The 17,525-nt window shown below is 43.5% G+C and overlaps 1 protein-coding gene across 1 annotated transcript; it reads right to left on the minus strand.

The window, feature by feature from the left end:
• Window positions 1–454: 454 nt before the first annotated feature.
• On the minus strand, window positions 455–16,948 carry C1QTNF4 (C1q and TNF related 4). Its single transcript, XM_026035144.1, has 2 exons — window positions 16,929–16,948; window positions 455–1,935 (listed from the first exon to the last, which is right to left on the minus strand). The coding sequence occupies exon 2, from the start codon at window positions 1,928–1,930 to the stop codon at window positions 827–829; it is 1,104 nt and encodes a 367-aa protein (XP_025890929.1). The 5' UTR covers window positions 1,931–1,935; window positions 16,929–16,948; the 3' UTR covers window positions 455–826.
• Window positions 16,949–17,525: the final 577 nt, after the last annotated feature.

The following is a 17,525-nucleotide window of genomic DNA, read 5'->3' on the forward strand; positions in this document are numbered from 1 at the left end:
TTCTGAGATTTCAGAAATTGGTCAGTTCATTGATTTGGGCCTTCTTCCTTTACAAGGGCTAGATGTGTATTTTTTGTTTACTTTTAAGTGTATTACTATTTTCAGTAATAGTAATTACTGGTAGCTGGGGTTCTCAAACACAGCTTCTTGACCTCAGCAACTTCAGATTAAGAAAAGCAAGTACTGTGAAACTTTCAATAAAACCATGAACGGTACCAGACCTCACACACACATCAGATCTTGCACAGAACACACGGACCGACTGGCTCAGTAACACAAACCACAGCTCGTTTAGTCACCACATTTCTTTCTCTCCTGAACTAGTATCTCAGGCATCTAAAAGCACACAGGTTTCACAGGCAATAACAAATTCAAATCTCAGCAAATTTTAAGGTTTTTGTTTTGTATTTTATTACATTCATTTGCATTACATTTGTTCCTTCCCCAAATATGCAGAAAAAGTCTTTTGTTTTCTGGATTCTAGGGTTCTGCAGTAACACTACTGGATTCTAGGGTTCTGCAGTGTCTCTCTGATACTCAGCATCTAACTACCCCGCCCCACCCCTGCCCCAAATCTACCTCATGCTTTACGCTTAAATCAAACACCAACACAGGACACACATTTAGATGCTGTAAAGACCTTTCTACRGATGAACGACAGACACAGCAATGGCCCTGCAGCCATGGCACAAGCGTGCGGCGTTAGGGAAGCACTGGACACATGTTAGCATGCTTGAAGTAGAAGATGACACCRAACAGGAGTCGGTACAAGTTGGCCCACGTACAGGGCACCTTGGCTTCTCTTCATCTCCTTTTACATCCACATCTAATTTTCTGACCCTTGGGGTGAGCTGGCACCTGGAAGCCGCTTTGACTGAGCATCTGAATAGATCAGGAAGCCCGTGAAGGTAATGTACTTGCCGTGGTTGCTGTAGGCACCATAGCCATCGTGCTGATGGCTGTAGAGCCAGACAGTGTCCCCATATTGCAGGGGCAGCATGATACTCTGGCTCTGCATCTCCCGCCTCTTGGAGTGGTTGTCATCATAGATCATGGCCTGCACCTCATTGTGGTTCTTCATAAGTTTCACTGACATGGTCTTAAAGGGCATTTTGCCAATGGTGAAGGAGAAGTAATATGCACCAGGAATACGGCATGAGAAGATGCCACTAGAAGAGTTGAAATCTTTACCAATATTCACAAACTCTGTGTCAAACGTGATTGGTTCATGCTGGGTTTGCTTGTCATCTGTCCCCAGGAGACTTTGTGAGCGAGCAACAGAAAATGCAGAGCGAGGGTCTTGCTCCCTGTTTGGTTGATCAGATAACATGTGTCGCTGTGAAACCTCATTTTGCTCTCCTGGAAGTTGCTGAATGGTGTGATGGGGTGGCTCTAATTCCTGAGAGCTCAGAGCATTCTGGAAGAAGGCAGAAGTGTCTGGATAGATTAGATAGCCAYTGAAAGTTGTGTAGGGGCCCACGTTGCTGTAAAGAGCATACTTGGGGTCTCCATGTAAGCGCAGCCAGACGGTGTCACCGTAGTCAAGCTGCAGCATGGCACTCTGGCTGGCTACCTTCCGTTCCTTGCGGTGATGTTCATCATACACAATCACTTGCACCTCATTCTTGTTTCTCATCAGCATGACAGACAAATTTTTCTTTGGGTACTTCCCAACAGTGAAGGAGAAGTAATAGGCTCCAGGGATCCGACATCGGAACAACCCTGTCTTCGGATCAAAGTCATTGCCAATGTTCACATACACTTTGTCAAATGTAATGACCATCTCAGAGCTCCCTTCCATGCTGCTGGTTCTGGCTACAGAGAAAGCAGAGCGGAATTCAGTACTGGTGTCAGCTGGGAAGCCATCTGCAGGCAGAAAAAGCACACACCAGAGGAAGCCAAACAGGAGCTGAACCTTCAGAGTCATCATGGGATCTGGAAGAAAAAGGCAGCATAGTTTACCAAGAATCTTATTAATTTTCAGCTCATACACTAGCTGAGACTCACACCTGAATCCTGCAAAACAGCCATCAAGGTTCATGTCAAGGACCGAGAAATCTCAAGTGCTCTCTCTGATAATTGTTTGAGACCATTTCTCAGCTCAGATTGCAGCCCCTTTTTGAAATTTCCCCAGTGGCAGACGGACATTTTTTTTTGTCCTGTGCTTATAGAAAAAAAAAAAAAAAAGAAAATCTCTTTTGTCATCCTGGCTAGTTTATATTTTGTCAGCAGAGACCTGCATTGTTCACAATGCAGAGAGATCTCAGAGCATGCTGGGGCTCTGCCAAAGCTGCCTGTTGTAATACTTTTGTTCATATGACCAAGAAAGAAACAAATCCCTACACAGAACCTGCATTATGCAGCTGAGATGCAGCTGAAGGGCAGGCAGAAAATGACATGTGCTCCAGAGACTCTCATGCAGATGCCTCTGCCTGGCACTGCACTTGCTGTTTCACAGGGTGTAGAAGCTGAAAACCAACAAAGTTGGTTGACCCCATTATTCACACAGACTGATGCCTTTCAACCAGGTTCACTGTAAATCTGTGAAGGGCGTAGAGAAATTGGGGGGAGAAGSTTTGTTTTAGGGAGGAGGAATGAAAACATAGAGAGTAAACGAAATRAAAAAAAAAAAGGAAAATAAAAGACAGATAAAAGGCATGATTCTGATTCTGTGAAATCTTCCAAAGCACATTATCCCAAAAAAGGGACTGAAATACTAGAAATGGGGAGACAACTCACTATCTGCAGAGTAGACCAAAGAGAAAAATCTTCTTTGACCCTTACAAAGGAGGGTCACATTAGGAGCTAATGGGATTTTCTGCCTCCAATTTCTGTGATTTTCTGGAGTAAGGCCAAAATTCATCTATTAGCACTTTCAGGCTGAAAACAAAACTGCCAGTCATTCCAGCAAGAAGCTTCTCTCTCTCTGTCATCTCTCTGTGCTTATTAAAATATCATTCAGCCTGGGAGGCAACTGCCTGGTTTGTGGTCTGCCCCATCTGTCACCCTAGAACTGATGCCTTGCCAGCCAGCAAACAATGAATTCACAGGCTAGCAAAATGGGAGTAAAAGAYACTACGTATTGGGGGAGGAATGAAAATAAATCATGAATTATAAAGGATAAAGGGGCAAGTAGCTGAAGGAATGGGGATGACCTAGTAATAGAAGATGGAATCCACTAGACCATGAGAGGGCAATGGGACCTCATTTTAGAAAGATGTGCTAGCTAAAATAACTCATTAGCAGGAATTCAGTTTGACCTAAAGTCCTTGTTCCTTCATACTTGAGAATAAAACTGAAACCTGAAATGAGAACRAATTAAATTCTCACTCAATTACATGAAAAAGACATACAAGATAAAAAGAAATATCCATTCATGACCTGATTTTACATTAGATCACTTCTCTCACAAACATATCAGTACTTTCCTTCCTGCCTCTGAAATACTTTTCCAGACTTGAAATTCCTGAACACATCCATTGGACATCTCAGGTTGCCCTGAAAGGGGCTGAGACAGTGAGGCTGCTGTGACATATTTGAAGGGCAGCTCAGATCAAGGAACGTGCCTGATGCCTGGAGAAGGTCAAATCTTGCACCCACCTTCAGAGAGTGCAAATAAGACAATCTGAGAGACTAACACACAGTGAGCCCTGCTTTGATCCCTGGGAACATCATAAAGCAGGTTTTGGTACGTTCAAGACAGTTCAGTGAGGGAGACGAGTAAGGGACTAGGAACAAGTGTAAATCATGCCTATCCAAACCAATTGCCTTCTGTGACAAAATCACTATATCTGTGGATAAGAACAGTGGGTGTTATTTATCCTTTAGCCAGGCTTTTGATAATGCCTTCCAACACATTCTCATATCCAAGCTGGGATGTTACAATGTAGGTCAGTGGTCATGATGATAGACTAGATGGATGAAAAGCTGTTTGGGTGGTCAGACTCAAAAATTCRTAATTAACCATTTGTTTTAGAAGAAATACCTTCTTTAACTAGATTTTCATCAGTGACTTGGAGGAGGAAACAGAATGGCAGCTCACCAGTGCCACATAATTCTCCAGTGTGAGGAGGTCACTGGCAAGACAGAGCCAGGCGCTTGAGGGTGGTACATGGTGGGTAGATAAGGCACAGTGGTCATAAATAAAAAGACACATCTGGTATAAGCAAAAAAATGCCACTGTTGGGACAATAAAGATTTGAACAGTTTGTTCAGAAAGACTGTGGAATCTCTATCCTTGGAATTTTTCAAGATCAGACTGGATGAAGCCCTGAGCAACCTAATCTGCATTCATTGTCGGCCCTGCTTTGMATGGGAGGTTGGATGAGGAACCTCCAGACATGATTCTCGATTCARTAGTAACTGATTCCCACAGCTTCTGCCTTCACAGAATTGCAAATCCAACACATTATTAACTCCTACCCATGACAAATGCAGCCAAAGGTAGCTCTGAGACTATATTTTATCTAGCAAATTAATCCAAGAAAGTATTTTTAATGGACCTGTTAAGCCATGGCTAATCGGTGTGCATTTACTTCCATGCTCTTTATTTCTCCTCTCTGCCTTTTAGTTTGCGAGCTCTTCAGGGCAAAGATTCTCTTGTCTTCTGCATCTGTACAGTATTTGGACACTGCTGCTTTTTAAACAACACTAATAATCCCTAACATCCCACCAAGAACTAAATCCCAAACAGTCACATTCAGAGCTCAGCCTCTGCTTCAGTGGAATTAGATTTGCAGAGCACTCTACATCTAGCACTGCAGGCTTATTTCAGCTTCCAGCTTGGAAAACCAAGCCCTAAAGGCAAACTTAAAAGGACTATTAGATGTTTCTGATTCATGCTCATCTCCTGTTACTGCAGTGATCACCACAGTGCAGCTGCACGGAGCACTAGGATGACTGTGACATTGCTGCATGCTCTTGAGACAAGAAATGACAGGAAAGGATTTGGCATTTCTGTTTTCAGCCACTCTAACTGGCCACTTTAAGCACTGCCTGTGCTCCGGGGCTCGCTCAGTGTATCTGGGAGTCGGGGAATATATTATAAGCAGAGAGCTTCTGGCTAAACCAACGCAAAAAGACAAAGCAATTTAATAAACTCTTCAGTGAATCTGACCTAATGTTCCTTCAAATGACAGCTAGCCTTGTTTCAGTTCCAAAGCTAATTTCTCTGCAATAAGGTCACTTTGAAAAAAAGGTTAGATCAGTCAGTTACAGTTGCAAAGACTCTGCTGCTGCAGAGGCCCTTGTTTATCAGCTCTTCCCAGTAACTCACTGACAAGGCATTTAAATGAGGCAGTTAATCATGCTCTGTTGCCATTAGCATGTTKTTTCCTTGGCAGCTCCCACTCACCACTCTCAGGACTACTTAGGTTCTTTACCTATCTGCAGTAATGTAAAAAAGTATCTAATGACAGGTATCACACTAAATAATCCTAAGAATAATTTGCCAATCATTAAGAAAACTCAGCTAGAATGGTGCTATAAACAGAAGCAACTCTCAACAACTTTTGGACTTGAGTATCAACGCAGTAAGATTGAAAGATACAGCCTCCAAAATGCTGTCTTGCTCCTCCAGCAACTGCATCTGTGCCCCAAGTCTTTCACTGTGGTTACTTTTCTCCAGGGAGCATGAAGGAATGGGTAACACCAAGGGTGTGAAGGCTGGTCGTGGGTACCAGGGTATCTGCCTTAAATTCATACTTGGGAATTAGTCTTGAAATTGCAGAGMGAAGAGGGAGACTCAGGCCAGTGGGGAAATTGGTCTTCAGCTTGGGTGGCACAGGGGTCAAGGACAGCAGCTGTGCTACTCCTTTGTCCTCCATCCTGCTGTTCCTTAATCAGGGCAGTACCTACAGTGCTGAAACCCACAACGCGCAGCSGAGGGATAAACAAGATATGCCAGTGCCTTTACACCAGGCTCTACCAACAGGGGACAGCGGCCTACAGGGAAAAAGAGAAGAAACTAATTTTAGATTTGGAGGCACAAAACAGATGAAGGAACTAAACGGTTCTCAAAGGCACTGACATTAAATTAATGACCTGAAAAGAAGGGACTAAAATGGCAGTGACTCACACAGCAAGACAGAAGTTGCAAACCTTTTCTTTGAAAAGAAAGAGCGAATTCACCACTGGCATGACCCAGGAACCTTAATGAATAGCTTTATGCTGGCTGGAGGTGATTTTTCTGTCCTGGAACAGAATCAATCCACCAGTGGAAAGACAATTAGCTTTATCCTGCCACTGAAATGCACAGATTTAGAAAGGTGCTTTCAATAATAAAAAGGTGACCCCATTTCTAGGCTCAAAGGCCAGATTTTCTTGTAAAACTCATGGTCTTCTCCCCTCCCCAGCCCCCAATACTAATGAGCTAGAGTCATAATTAATAAGTTCGGTGAGAGTTTTACCCATACAATCACTGAAGAATGAGATATAAAATTAAAGTGAAATAAAGCAGTCAGATTAATTGTAGTTCATAGAATCCTGTAAATTGCAAGAGAGATGCCATGTTCTTCCTAGCTCTTACTCCAATATTCAAGACAGCTGCAAGTGTCGCAATTATTTTAATCAGTAGAAGCCTGTGTAATGAGCAGCCTTCTTGGCCTTTGGTTAGCAAGAATTTTTCTTCCCAGATACTACACACTGTCTGTTCCACTCACCAAAGGAGCATCAGATAATGATGCAAATGTGTCACTTCTTATAACATCAAGGAGAAATTAATTGTAGCAGTTCCTCGAAAGTAAAACCTGTATAAAGAGCACTTTGTGACAAACTCAATGATTCACTTATGGCTTTGGCTTTTCTCTGCTTTTGATGAACATGGATTTTTGTTGTTGTTTGTTTTTTGAACTCTGGAACAATCATGAAGGATAAAAGACTGTCTGAAGCATTTGGGATGCTTTTTTTTGAAATTATAAACATCACTTTGAATTGCAGAACTGTAGGGCACTAAAATATACAGTTCATTTTAAATGTGTCCTTGAGTCACAAGAATTTGTTAATATAATAAGTCAGTTTCTGTGTACTTGAAGATCTGTGGAGAGACAAGAATTCTCTTGAAATGCCCCAACTCCAGGCACACTCAGGAAAAGGAAATGGAGAGACTATTTTGGCAGAAACTCCCAATGTTAGCCTGCACTTTAGAATACTAATGAAACATGCTGCATTTCAACCAAAGGCCTAACAAGGCTGTTTAAGCTGGAATATGATATATAAAATGATATATATGAACCATAATGGTCATGATGTTAAGCCTGCTCTTCCTGCAGTAACATTCTGGGAAATTTGGTGTACACACTTGAAGTGCCAGGGTGACACAACATGATATTTCTTTTGACTGCTTGCCTGTGTGTAAATGTATATTAATTTAGATAGGCAAAGTGCTGTTTTAACAGAGAAGATGGTCAAAATATGCCCTAGATAGGAACCAGGAATTACACTAACTGACTAAGACTCTAAAATGTATTACCAATTTTAAAATGTTGGCTATTTTTAAAATAAATAAATTATGCAAATCCAACCGCCACCACATACACACTCTTAAAGCAAAGAAGTTTAAATGAGAAGAAACATACTCTGACACTGATCAGTAAGTGAAAAAGAAAACATTGTTAGAACATTAGACTAAGTAGCAGTTTGTTAAATGAGTGTTGAACACCATGAAGATGAATGAGTTCAGTGGTAAATGGTTTGTATGAAAGCATAGGGCAGACAAGTCTGGGAACCACAGCTTTAGAAAGCCACAAGTCTCTGTTATCACACAGTGCTTATTTAACACCATTACCTTTAGACATAAAAAACCACTGAGGCCATTTCAAGGAGTTTTTGCTTGGATGCAATTACAGTAGTGCCAAAGCTTCTTTTCCCACTCCCAAACCCAATTTCCCTTTTTAGCCAGATTTGTGTGCATTTCCTTCTCCTACCATGCACAAGGTATACTAAGGCTGTGGAACTAGGTTTTGTTGAAGCTTCTATTTCTGCAAAAGAAGTGGATTGGTGCACCAGGAGTCAGATCGTGTTGACAGAAAGGATTAACGGATATGGTTTGACATGCAATGCCAGCATTTTGCTAAATGGAAGAAAGTAGCTGACACTTTGAGAGTAAATACCTTAAGGACCTCTATTAAGAGGGAGAGGGAAGCCCAGAAAGGCAAATGGACCAGAGCAGAAGCAAGCTTTAAAGAGATGGCTTTATTGCCATTTACCATGGTTCAGTCTTCCTGTGCCTTCAGAGATTTTCGGCTTAAGCTGTGGTCATTACCTCAAAAAAACTCGTCACTAGTGAAAGAAAGTTTAGCTCTCTGATAATCCTTCTCTTAACAAATGAAAGTCTACCGACATTTCAAAGGCATAGTTCATTTTGGTTATTATTTTATTGTCTTAATCTTGCTTTTCTCTCTGTGTCTAGTTGGCAATGTCCTTCAATATAACTGAGTAAGGCATCTTTTCAGCTTCTTCATCCTCATCTTCCCATCATGCAGACCAAAAAGGGAAGTTCTTATTCTATTCTAAAAATCAGTATTCCATCCCATCTGTCAATTTTCTTTCAATAACTAGCTGTAACAAATGCCAATAGAAATAGAAGCAAGTATCACCACAATGACAGTAACTGTTCCAGTTAGATACAGGCTGTACTAGTTTTACTTTATGTTCCTTATTGCCATTTTCATCCATATTCTCAGCCAGCTAACAACAGATATGTCAAGCACGGCAGCAGCAAATGGGGGAAATGAGCTCGCAGTAAACCTTAAGTCTCCTCAGACAACTGTAAGAGGAGATTCCAGTTCATCCTGGAACTTTTGGGAATCTGTGAAATTCTACCACCCACTAAGGTGTCCTAAACATTTACAGGAAAACTATTTGTTAGCTGCCTCTAGATTACAGGAATCATTTTCATCTTGAAGGCTGCGATGATATCGTTATGAGATGTTGGGACTTGTGGCACAAGAGTAAGGTTTGTTCTTCATCCTCTGGAGTGGTTATATGTTCTCAATTTCTTTTCCATGAACAGTGTTCCTCTATTTTGTATCAGCCAAGATAATATTTTAGTTTGACTGCTATGTAAAGTCATATGCAAAAATAGAACAAATTTTAGATGTTTTCTTGTCTGCTTTCTTCTCTTTGCTCTCTTTCTTCTCTCTCTCTCTTTCTCTCTCACATTCAGATGGACACATAATGCTCATTTCTCCTGGATCTTTGTGTCTGTTGCAGTTGCTTCTAGCTCACCTGTTTTGCATCTTCTTAGAAAGCTGCCCTCTGGTCTCCGCTTTAGGACCTGCCACATGGCTTACTTGGATAAAAGCAGAGGGTATGCTGGTTCATGCTGACCGAATAGCAGATCACACGTAGGATAAGCCTGTGGAGTACAATAATCATCCCCCAAGGAAACTAACATATAGCTAAGTGCCAGCTGGGATTACATACAAAGATGATAAAACTACTTTTGTATCCTAGTCATGTCTGAGCTTACTGACTGCTAAGAGTTTCTTTAGCGATGCAACCAAAGATGTGGCTCACAAACTGGATATCTGTGGTCCTTTCCTTGATTATCTGTGGTTAACAGAAAACTTTCAGAATGGGATCAGATTCAGCTCCCTTTTAACGGCAGCAAGAGCAGCTTGACAGACCAATTTGTAACGCTATGTTTCATCAATGAAAATATAATTGCTTTGGTCTTTTGATCCATCAAATGCTGTGCTTAACATACTTTGAGAAAACGTCACATGCCATTGACTGGTGTTCTGACATGAGGCTTCACAAATCCATTTGGACAAACCTTATTGTATACTGAGGCACTTGCCTACAGGATTTTTGCTTTTCTGGGATATTTTTTTCCTTGGCTTGACAGGTGAGGCAAGAAGGCATGCTGTCTGTTAACATCTGCCATCATACTTGGCCAAAAAAAAAAAAAAATCACCTTCACTCCTTTTCACACCCTGCTGTTTCATTACTGTGAAGATACTCAGAGAACGCTGTGAATTGCACTGCAGTGCTGCTCTTTACTGCCAACATGCTGCAACATCTCAATTTGGAAATTCACTGAGCTCTGGTTTAGTGAAGGTGATAGAAGTACTAAAGATCTGTATATTTCCATGAACCCTACTTCTATCTCTGCTCTAACATCTTCCTTTCTGCTCCTGCTGCTGGGGCAGGACACAGAACTGAAGCTGGAAAATTAAGAAACAACCATCCTGGAGTCAGCACAAGGCAGAGAGCAGTATTATTTCAGAATGAACACTCTGCTCTGCCAAGCTGTTTTGAAGAGAGCGAGGGGTCAATGAAAGTTCACATACACTAATCATTTTTTCTTAATTCATGCCTAGCAAATTGGTATATGGATCAATAAATAATCATTTAAGGAATAGATATTGCATGTCACTTCTCCCATTTTTGCCGCTCGCTGCTCTGTTGAGACTCACATTGCCACTGGGATGGCGCAGCAGTTCTTGATCAGCAGTCCTGCAGTAGACAGAATACACTTCAGCCTTAGGTGTTTTTCACAAGTCAGGCTTATCAAACTCTAGGCTAGAAGCCCGGGCCTAGTAGGTGCTGTTTCTTTTATGTCCACATACACAGACTTGTAAGTAGCAAAGCAGCGCTTCATGATGGCTGTTTATTTACAAGAATTAGCAATATCTAGTTGACCATTTCCAATGGTCTTTCCTGGCAAATCACCTGTAAGGAAACCTCTCTGAGAAATAATAGCTTTTATGAACCCCAAGGGATATCCACAGGAAGCTGGATTCTGGGTCCTTCAAATCTTGGGACATATTTATAAAGACATTCTGAGGCTGTGAATCAAGAGCTGATATCATCAGGAAAATCCCAGTTTCTGCTTCCAGTTTTGAAATTCTCGAGTATATTTTTGTCCACAGGCTTAACTAGTTTGTCATCTTTTTCAATAGGAAGCTGTGAAGTTCCCCTCTCTTGAGCTTGCCTGCAGTCACAGCACAGTCTACTGCCCTGGCTGGAGGAACAGAACAACTCCTCAAGACACATAAAATTTTACAAAGCTTTCCAATACCTGCTTTCTGGATTTACTTACTGTCAGTGCTTCAAAAAGGCCTGTCTTCTCTTAATAGTGATAGAAATGTTTGTGAGACTTTTTATGTAAAACTCACAATCTGTGGAGGGATACTGCTGGCTTTGGCACTGCCATTAGAAAGCATGGCTGGACACTGCTGTTCAGTTCCTCATTCAGAGGCAGAAAGCCCTCACAGCCTGTCAAGTGTTCACAGACTCTGGCCTCATGTGCGAGACCTGCCAGTTTCTTCCTAGAAAAAAAATGACATTGCCAATTTGAAGCCGATGCCTCTAATCTTCTCTTACAGAAGTAATTTTGCCAGAATACTGAAAGTAAAGATGGCAGCAATACAGTAGCAGGATTTACCTTACTTTTAGACTCTAGCTGGCCATACCATAAAAGAAACAATAACAATGAATTAACATGAAGACTATGCCTGCTCCTAACTCTGCTGTGTAGACGTCTTGTTTAAAGCTGGCTTGGATATGTGGTGTACACTGTCAGCAGTGCCATTTGCAATAGTCTACACATTTTCCTCTCAAACCTGTGGGGAGATTTCAGCCATGCACCCTGAAGCAAATGTTGATATTCACTTCACGTTTCAAGCCAGTACTCTCTCTACTCAAGTTCTTGCAGTCCTGCATCTTCCTTCTAGCTATGTCTGTCTAGTAAGAAAATTATCAACACTTATTCAAGAATTTTCAACAGCATCTTACCATCTGCAGAACTCCTTTTAACTTGTTTGGTAGTTTTTTGCCCAGCCTGTCTCACAGATTTTCTCACATGCTCCACAGGGAACAAACATTCCAAGCTATGAACCTCATTTTACACTATTATTTTCATGTCCAGAACCATCTTGTTTCAAAGCTGAACCTAGTCGAGCTTCAGCTGGGCTTCTTTTGGATACATGTTCCCTCTTTTGGATAAAGACTGGGTTAGGAGATGAGCTACAGTCATATGAAAAGAAAATAAAGTGAAGAAAGCAAAGCAAAGAATGGGAGAAGGAGAGATAAAATAAACTTGAAGAAAGCAAAGCAAAGAATGGGAGAAAGAGAGATAAAATAAACTTACACAAAACACTAATAGCTAATACAAATCACCACTGAATCCTTGAGTGGAGGGGATGTGAATTTTATCCAAAATATCTGAGGCACCAAGTGACCAGCTTTCTAAATAAACCATTTTTTCACTAAGTTTTCAATTACCCATGAAAGATGAAGGTGGAAAAAAAGAGCAATCAGAGCTTATGGAGTATTACGCTTTGTACTCAAACATCCCAAAGTAAATCAAAACAAGAGGATTTTGAACAATTTGTGTATGTAATTCCAGTGTAAGAGTTTAAACTACGCCAGATTCCAATGCTAATACACTACAGTTCATTGAGCAGCAGCTCACTGGAAACAGCCTTCTAAGCAGCAGGGGCTAATTCTTCATTTTCTCCCATCTTGTTCATTCAACACAGATTCTTTCTAGCAGTCAATTTGCAGCCTTTTGGTCCCAGAGAGGATCTGTTTTCATATAAAAGATTTCCAAATGCCTGGATGGTGCAAAAACACTTCCGCTCCTCCCCATATGTCTTCAGCTTCTCTMAGACCTTTCCTTTTGTCTGAGTAGAAAAGTCTAAGGACTGGGGAGAAAGAGAAATCTTGCTCTCCTCAGAGGTTTAAAAAAAATCTCTGGTTGAAAGTTGAACTCAAAGTATGTTCTGTTCTGGATCTTATGGGCAGCGCATCACTACGCCATCCAAAAGAGGTGATCATTGCTCCCTTTATTCTTTCTACTTGTCTTCTCAAAGGGATCCGTTATTCTTCACTGTGCATAGGGCAACAGCTGTTCCATTTATATTAAACAATATGTGATAAACCACAAGTACTAGAGGACCTAGATTTTCCTTCCCTAGAGAGATGTCTAAAAACATCAATTGTAGAACTGTGCTTCATTTTGTTCTAGTTCTGAGTGCTGTTATTTCACTTTAGCTCTAAATTTTTTGGGAGAGATTATAATCTTTCAGCCAGAAAGTAAAATATTAGAATTAAGGTAAGAGTTTGTATTTTCAGTTCATCTTTTTTGCTAACAGCTAAGTCTCATTTGTTGTTCTTTTTCTATATCATCCTTTTCAGCATTCATAAGACTCAGTCAAGTATCTGCTCCAGGGAAATCAGAATGTCTTGTTATCTGTGTCTTCTCCAAAAAGAGTTATTTTAACTGTATTCCAGTAAGATGTTCCTTTTCTTTTAGGCTCTTTTCAGAAAGTGCTGCACTGTTGCATAGGGGCTGTGTTACCCTTGAGTTATTAGGCAGACATTAAAAAGGTGTTAGCGGGCAGCTTTTATTTCATTTACATCAAATGAGCACGTTGCCTTCACAAAATGATAAAAGAATATATCTGGAAGGCAACTGAGTAAGTCAAATAGTCCACAATGTCTTGCCATGATCACTACCCTGATTTCATTCTTCATAGATAATTGTCTAACTTGTTCTTAAAATAATGGAGTTTTCACCCTGTCCCTGGAAAATATTCTACAGCTTTATTATTCTAGCTCCTAGAAGGTTATTCTTGTAATCTAAAATAATCTACTACTTCTTACCTCCTGCTATATTCTCCTGCCAGCTTTCTTGTCTAAACAATCTCAGTTCTTTCAAACCTTCTTTGCAGGTCATGTTTTCCAGACCTTTGATCAGTCCTGCTGCCCTTCTCTGGACTCTCTCCAGTCCTTCTGTACCTGCCTCAAAATGTAATAACCAAAACCTAACACAGCTCCAGCTGAGGCTTTGGCAGTGCTGAATAGAACAGGAGGTTGTTTCACGTGTCTTCCAGGCTATATTTCTTTTACATATCCTAGCAAGATGTTTGCCTGCCTTTGCAGCAGCATGACATTGACTCATGTTCAGCTTCTGATCTATTATAACCTCAGATTCTTCTCTGCAGATTTGCCACCTAGTCATTTGCTTCTCTCTTGTGCTTATGCAGTTGATTATTCCTACCTTGCTGTAATACCTCACATTTTTTTCCTACTGAATTCTCCTAGCAGTTATTCCAATTTGTGGGAATAATTTTGAATTCTGATTTCTTCCTCTGGGGTATTTCAAATTTCACTGTTGCACATCAAAGGCAAATCTGATACACCCACTCCTTACACTGCCATCCAGGTCATCCATGAAAACACTGAGTAAATCCAGGACACACTGATACAGCTATAAAAACAGTTTAAAGCAGTTTGTGGCCTATCTGAGGGAACTGAATAGCCTAAAAAACACACAGATAATAAGCTGTGACTCTTCCAATATTTATTTAAAGAAAATTTTCCTTTTCAGAAAATCATGTTTACCCAGCCCATAGCCTTTTTCACCCGCTATGATCTGTGCCTCACCATGACAAATATTTTAACAATAACCACAATGGAGAATCTCAAATTTTACATAAAAACAAATTAAATCTCTCACTTTTATTTCACAAGAAATCTTTTAACGGGTAAAATGAGCATAAGCCAACTCAGTGACCTCTGTCAGAACGTGTTGGAATCCTGAAACAATGAATAGGAAAGCTGTTATCAGCCCTCTTCAAAGACTTAGGGATATATTAAAAATGTCATACTTTATTACACTCCCTGTGGGTTATACCAGCAGCAGATACTGGAAGGAATGCACTGAAGCACCTGGCTGATTTCAGAGGACTTCAAATATTTTCTTTGCATATGTCCTTGAGCAAAGGACTGCAGGTCCTGTCCCCAGAGCTCACGACATCAATCAGGGTGATCACAAGCAGACACATAATAGATAGGTAACCCTTTGTATACAATAATGGAATAAAGGTGGTCTGATATTACTTTTAATAACTGTGGCTTGAATCTCTCATCTGTCTCTGTCTCTCATTTCAGTAACTGCTTGTGTACCATTCCAGGTGCCCTATCCCAGGCAGGGAAGGTTTCCCTGGTGTGGTGGCTGAAGTCGAGACACGGCAGAAAATACCCATGGAATGGATGAACCAGATGGATGGTGAAGAGGCAGAAATAGGACTGCATCAACCTGCACTGTTTCCCGATGGGTGACAGTGATCGATTACCAGCTTCTGGCAACTTACTGCTTTGTTCTGTGATCAGATCCTGATGCTGGCTGCGTTACCTCTGCTGGAGACACCAGACCTTTGATTCCGTGCAGCAGGAATTCCTCCTTTGTTCTCTAACCTGTCTGGAGGAAGCTGGCACTCTGGGGAAGGTGAGTGAACGGCAACAGAGGCAGCAGCACAGGAGCTGCGGATCTCATACGGGCATTGGGCAAGTTTCCTTTCGTGGGAGGGGGAAGAAAAACAGAAAGCAAAGTTGAAAGAAATAATGAAGTCCTGACTTGAAGTTTCCTGGTGGGAGATATTTCCCAACTGAGAATATTAACTTCTCCATCTTGGAAATGCACTAGCTGCCACTATCAGATTACTTTATTTCAATATACTTTGCCTATAACTAACAGTAGGAGCATGAAAATTTTGGTACAAGGACAGTGAGCATCTGGAGGCTCAGTACACATTGACTTTACACCAGTACTAGCATCTTTATCTTCTGATCTTCTGATCTTCATGAAGATCAGAACCGCAAATGGTTCTCAGTTTATCAGTGGGCACTCTCTGGAGCCACTGGAGAAGAGCACAGCACAACTAACAGATGATTGCACTAGCAAAACGTAAATAACAACAAACATGATGTCAAGTTTTGCCAACAACTCTGTCTCCAGTGTATTCTCTTTCTGCTCCTGCCTCTTCATCTGTAAAATAGAAAATGTTCTCCACACTGACAAAATATCAGATTTAAAACAACCCCATGTTGAAGGCATAGGCTCTCCACTACGGAGACCACATGTACTTTGAGGGTATTAATTTCTCCGGACAGAAGATATGAATCTCATTTCTAGAATCAAGTGTAATAACTACTTAAGGTTCTGTCTTTAACTGCATTATGGCTTTGTAGAAGAGGACACAAAGAATGTAAAGGGTACTGCTGCCCTACGGGGAATCCTCTTTCTTCCTTGACATACCTTTTACAATTAGGAGTGTACCCCTGAGGATGGCTATTTGAGCAAACAGCTGCCATGTGCCCAGACAGCATCGCAGTGTCAATGGCAGAGTGTGTGGAAGCCGTGTCACGCACCACCTCCCCAGAGGAGAGGGCTGCAGGTGCCGGGGATGAGTAAGTAAAGCAGGGCGCGTTCGGCCCCGCGCACCGGCTGAGCGGCCCCGTGCCGCCTGTGAGCAGAGCCGGCCGGGCTCCCCACCGCCCGGCCCCAGAGCTCTTAGGAGGGGTCTAAGCAGAGGACAGAGACACCGTGAAGTAGCCTGTGAAGGCTGAGCCTGGATTGCCTGGATTGGGCAGAACTGGCATTGTTCACCAGGCTCCGGATAACCTGAGGGTCTGCCTTCCCTCGGGAAGCTGAGGCAGGCATCCGCACAAGCTTATTCCGTCTCCCATCTCAGAGAGTGCCCCTAGGGAAATGGTCCAGGCTGGTCTCCCCTACGGCAGCCCAGCAAAGTACTCTCGGTCCAAAGCGGGGCCACAATTTCGTACCCTTCCCACACAAGCGCTGACCGCTTCATGCTGGAGATGAGGAAGAAAAAGGGCCGGGGGTTGGGGAGCACCGGGGAGGCTAATCCAGGAGGCTCCCGCTAACCTGTTGGCCTGCGGCTCGGACAACAAAGCGCCGGGCGCCTCCGCCGCGCCGGTACCGGTACCGGTGCCGGTACCGGTACCGGTGCCGCTCCGTGGCGGCCGCCGCCCTCCGCACCGGCGCCGCCGCGGGGGAGGCCGCTCGCCCGCCGCCCCCGGCCCCGTGAGCGCCCCCTCCACCCGCGCGGCGGAGCCCCCAGCCCCGCGGCTTCCCCCGCCGGTGCCGCCCGGCCGCGCCTCCCCCGGGACTCTACCTGGAGGCTCCGCGGCGGCCGTTGGCGGCGGTTGGCGGCCGTTGCTCGGCGGCCGTTGGCGGCGCGGGGCTCTGCACTGCGTGCGCACTGACAGCTCGGCCCGGGGCGGCCGAGGGGGGACTCAGACACCCGGGGCTCCGGCGCCGAATCAGTGACAGGAGGAGGGCTCCGGAGGCGGGCGGCGGGCTCGCTTCGCCCGCCTCAGGCGGCAGCAAATGGGCGCTCCGGAGGCGCCGGCTCCCGGCGGCGCTGCGGGAGCGAGGCGGGGCGAGGGGCGCTGCGGGGAGCCGCGCCGGGCAGGGGCAGCCGCGCCGGGCAGGGGCAGCCGCGCCGGGCAGGGGCAGCCGCGCGGCTCCGGGCAGGGGCAGAGGCAGCGGCAGCTACGCGCCCTCCTGGCCCGGGCCGAGCCACCCGCACGCCGGGGTTCCTCGAGCGAGTTTGTGGAGGGGAGGGAACTGCCCTGCTCGGTGCGGCCGGGAGCAAGGACAGGCTCGTGACCGCTCGGGAGCTTGTGCAGGTCTGAGCTGCTCCTGCTCGGCAGACCTGTGAGKGCAAAAGCTTGTCTGCAGACCGGCTGAACTGCTTGGTCTCTGCTCT

The sequence above is a fragment of the Nothoprocta perdicaria genome, unplaced genomic scaffold (genome assembly GCF_003342845.1).
Source record: "Nothoprocta perdicaria isolate Ctin4 unplaced genomic scaffold, notPer1 scaffold_156, whole genome shotgun sequence".
In the NCBI taxonomy this organism is placed as follows: Eukaryota; Metazoa; Chordata; class Aves; order Tinamiformes; family Tinamidae; genus Nothoprocta; species Nothoprocta perdicaria.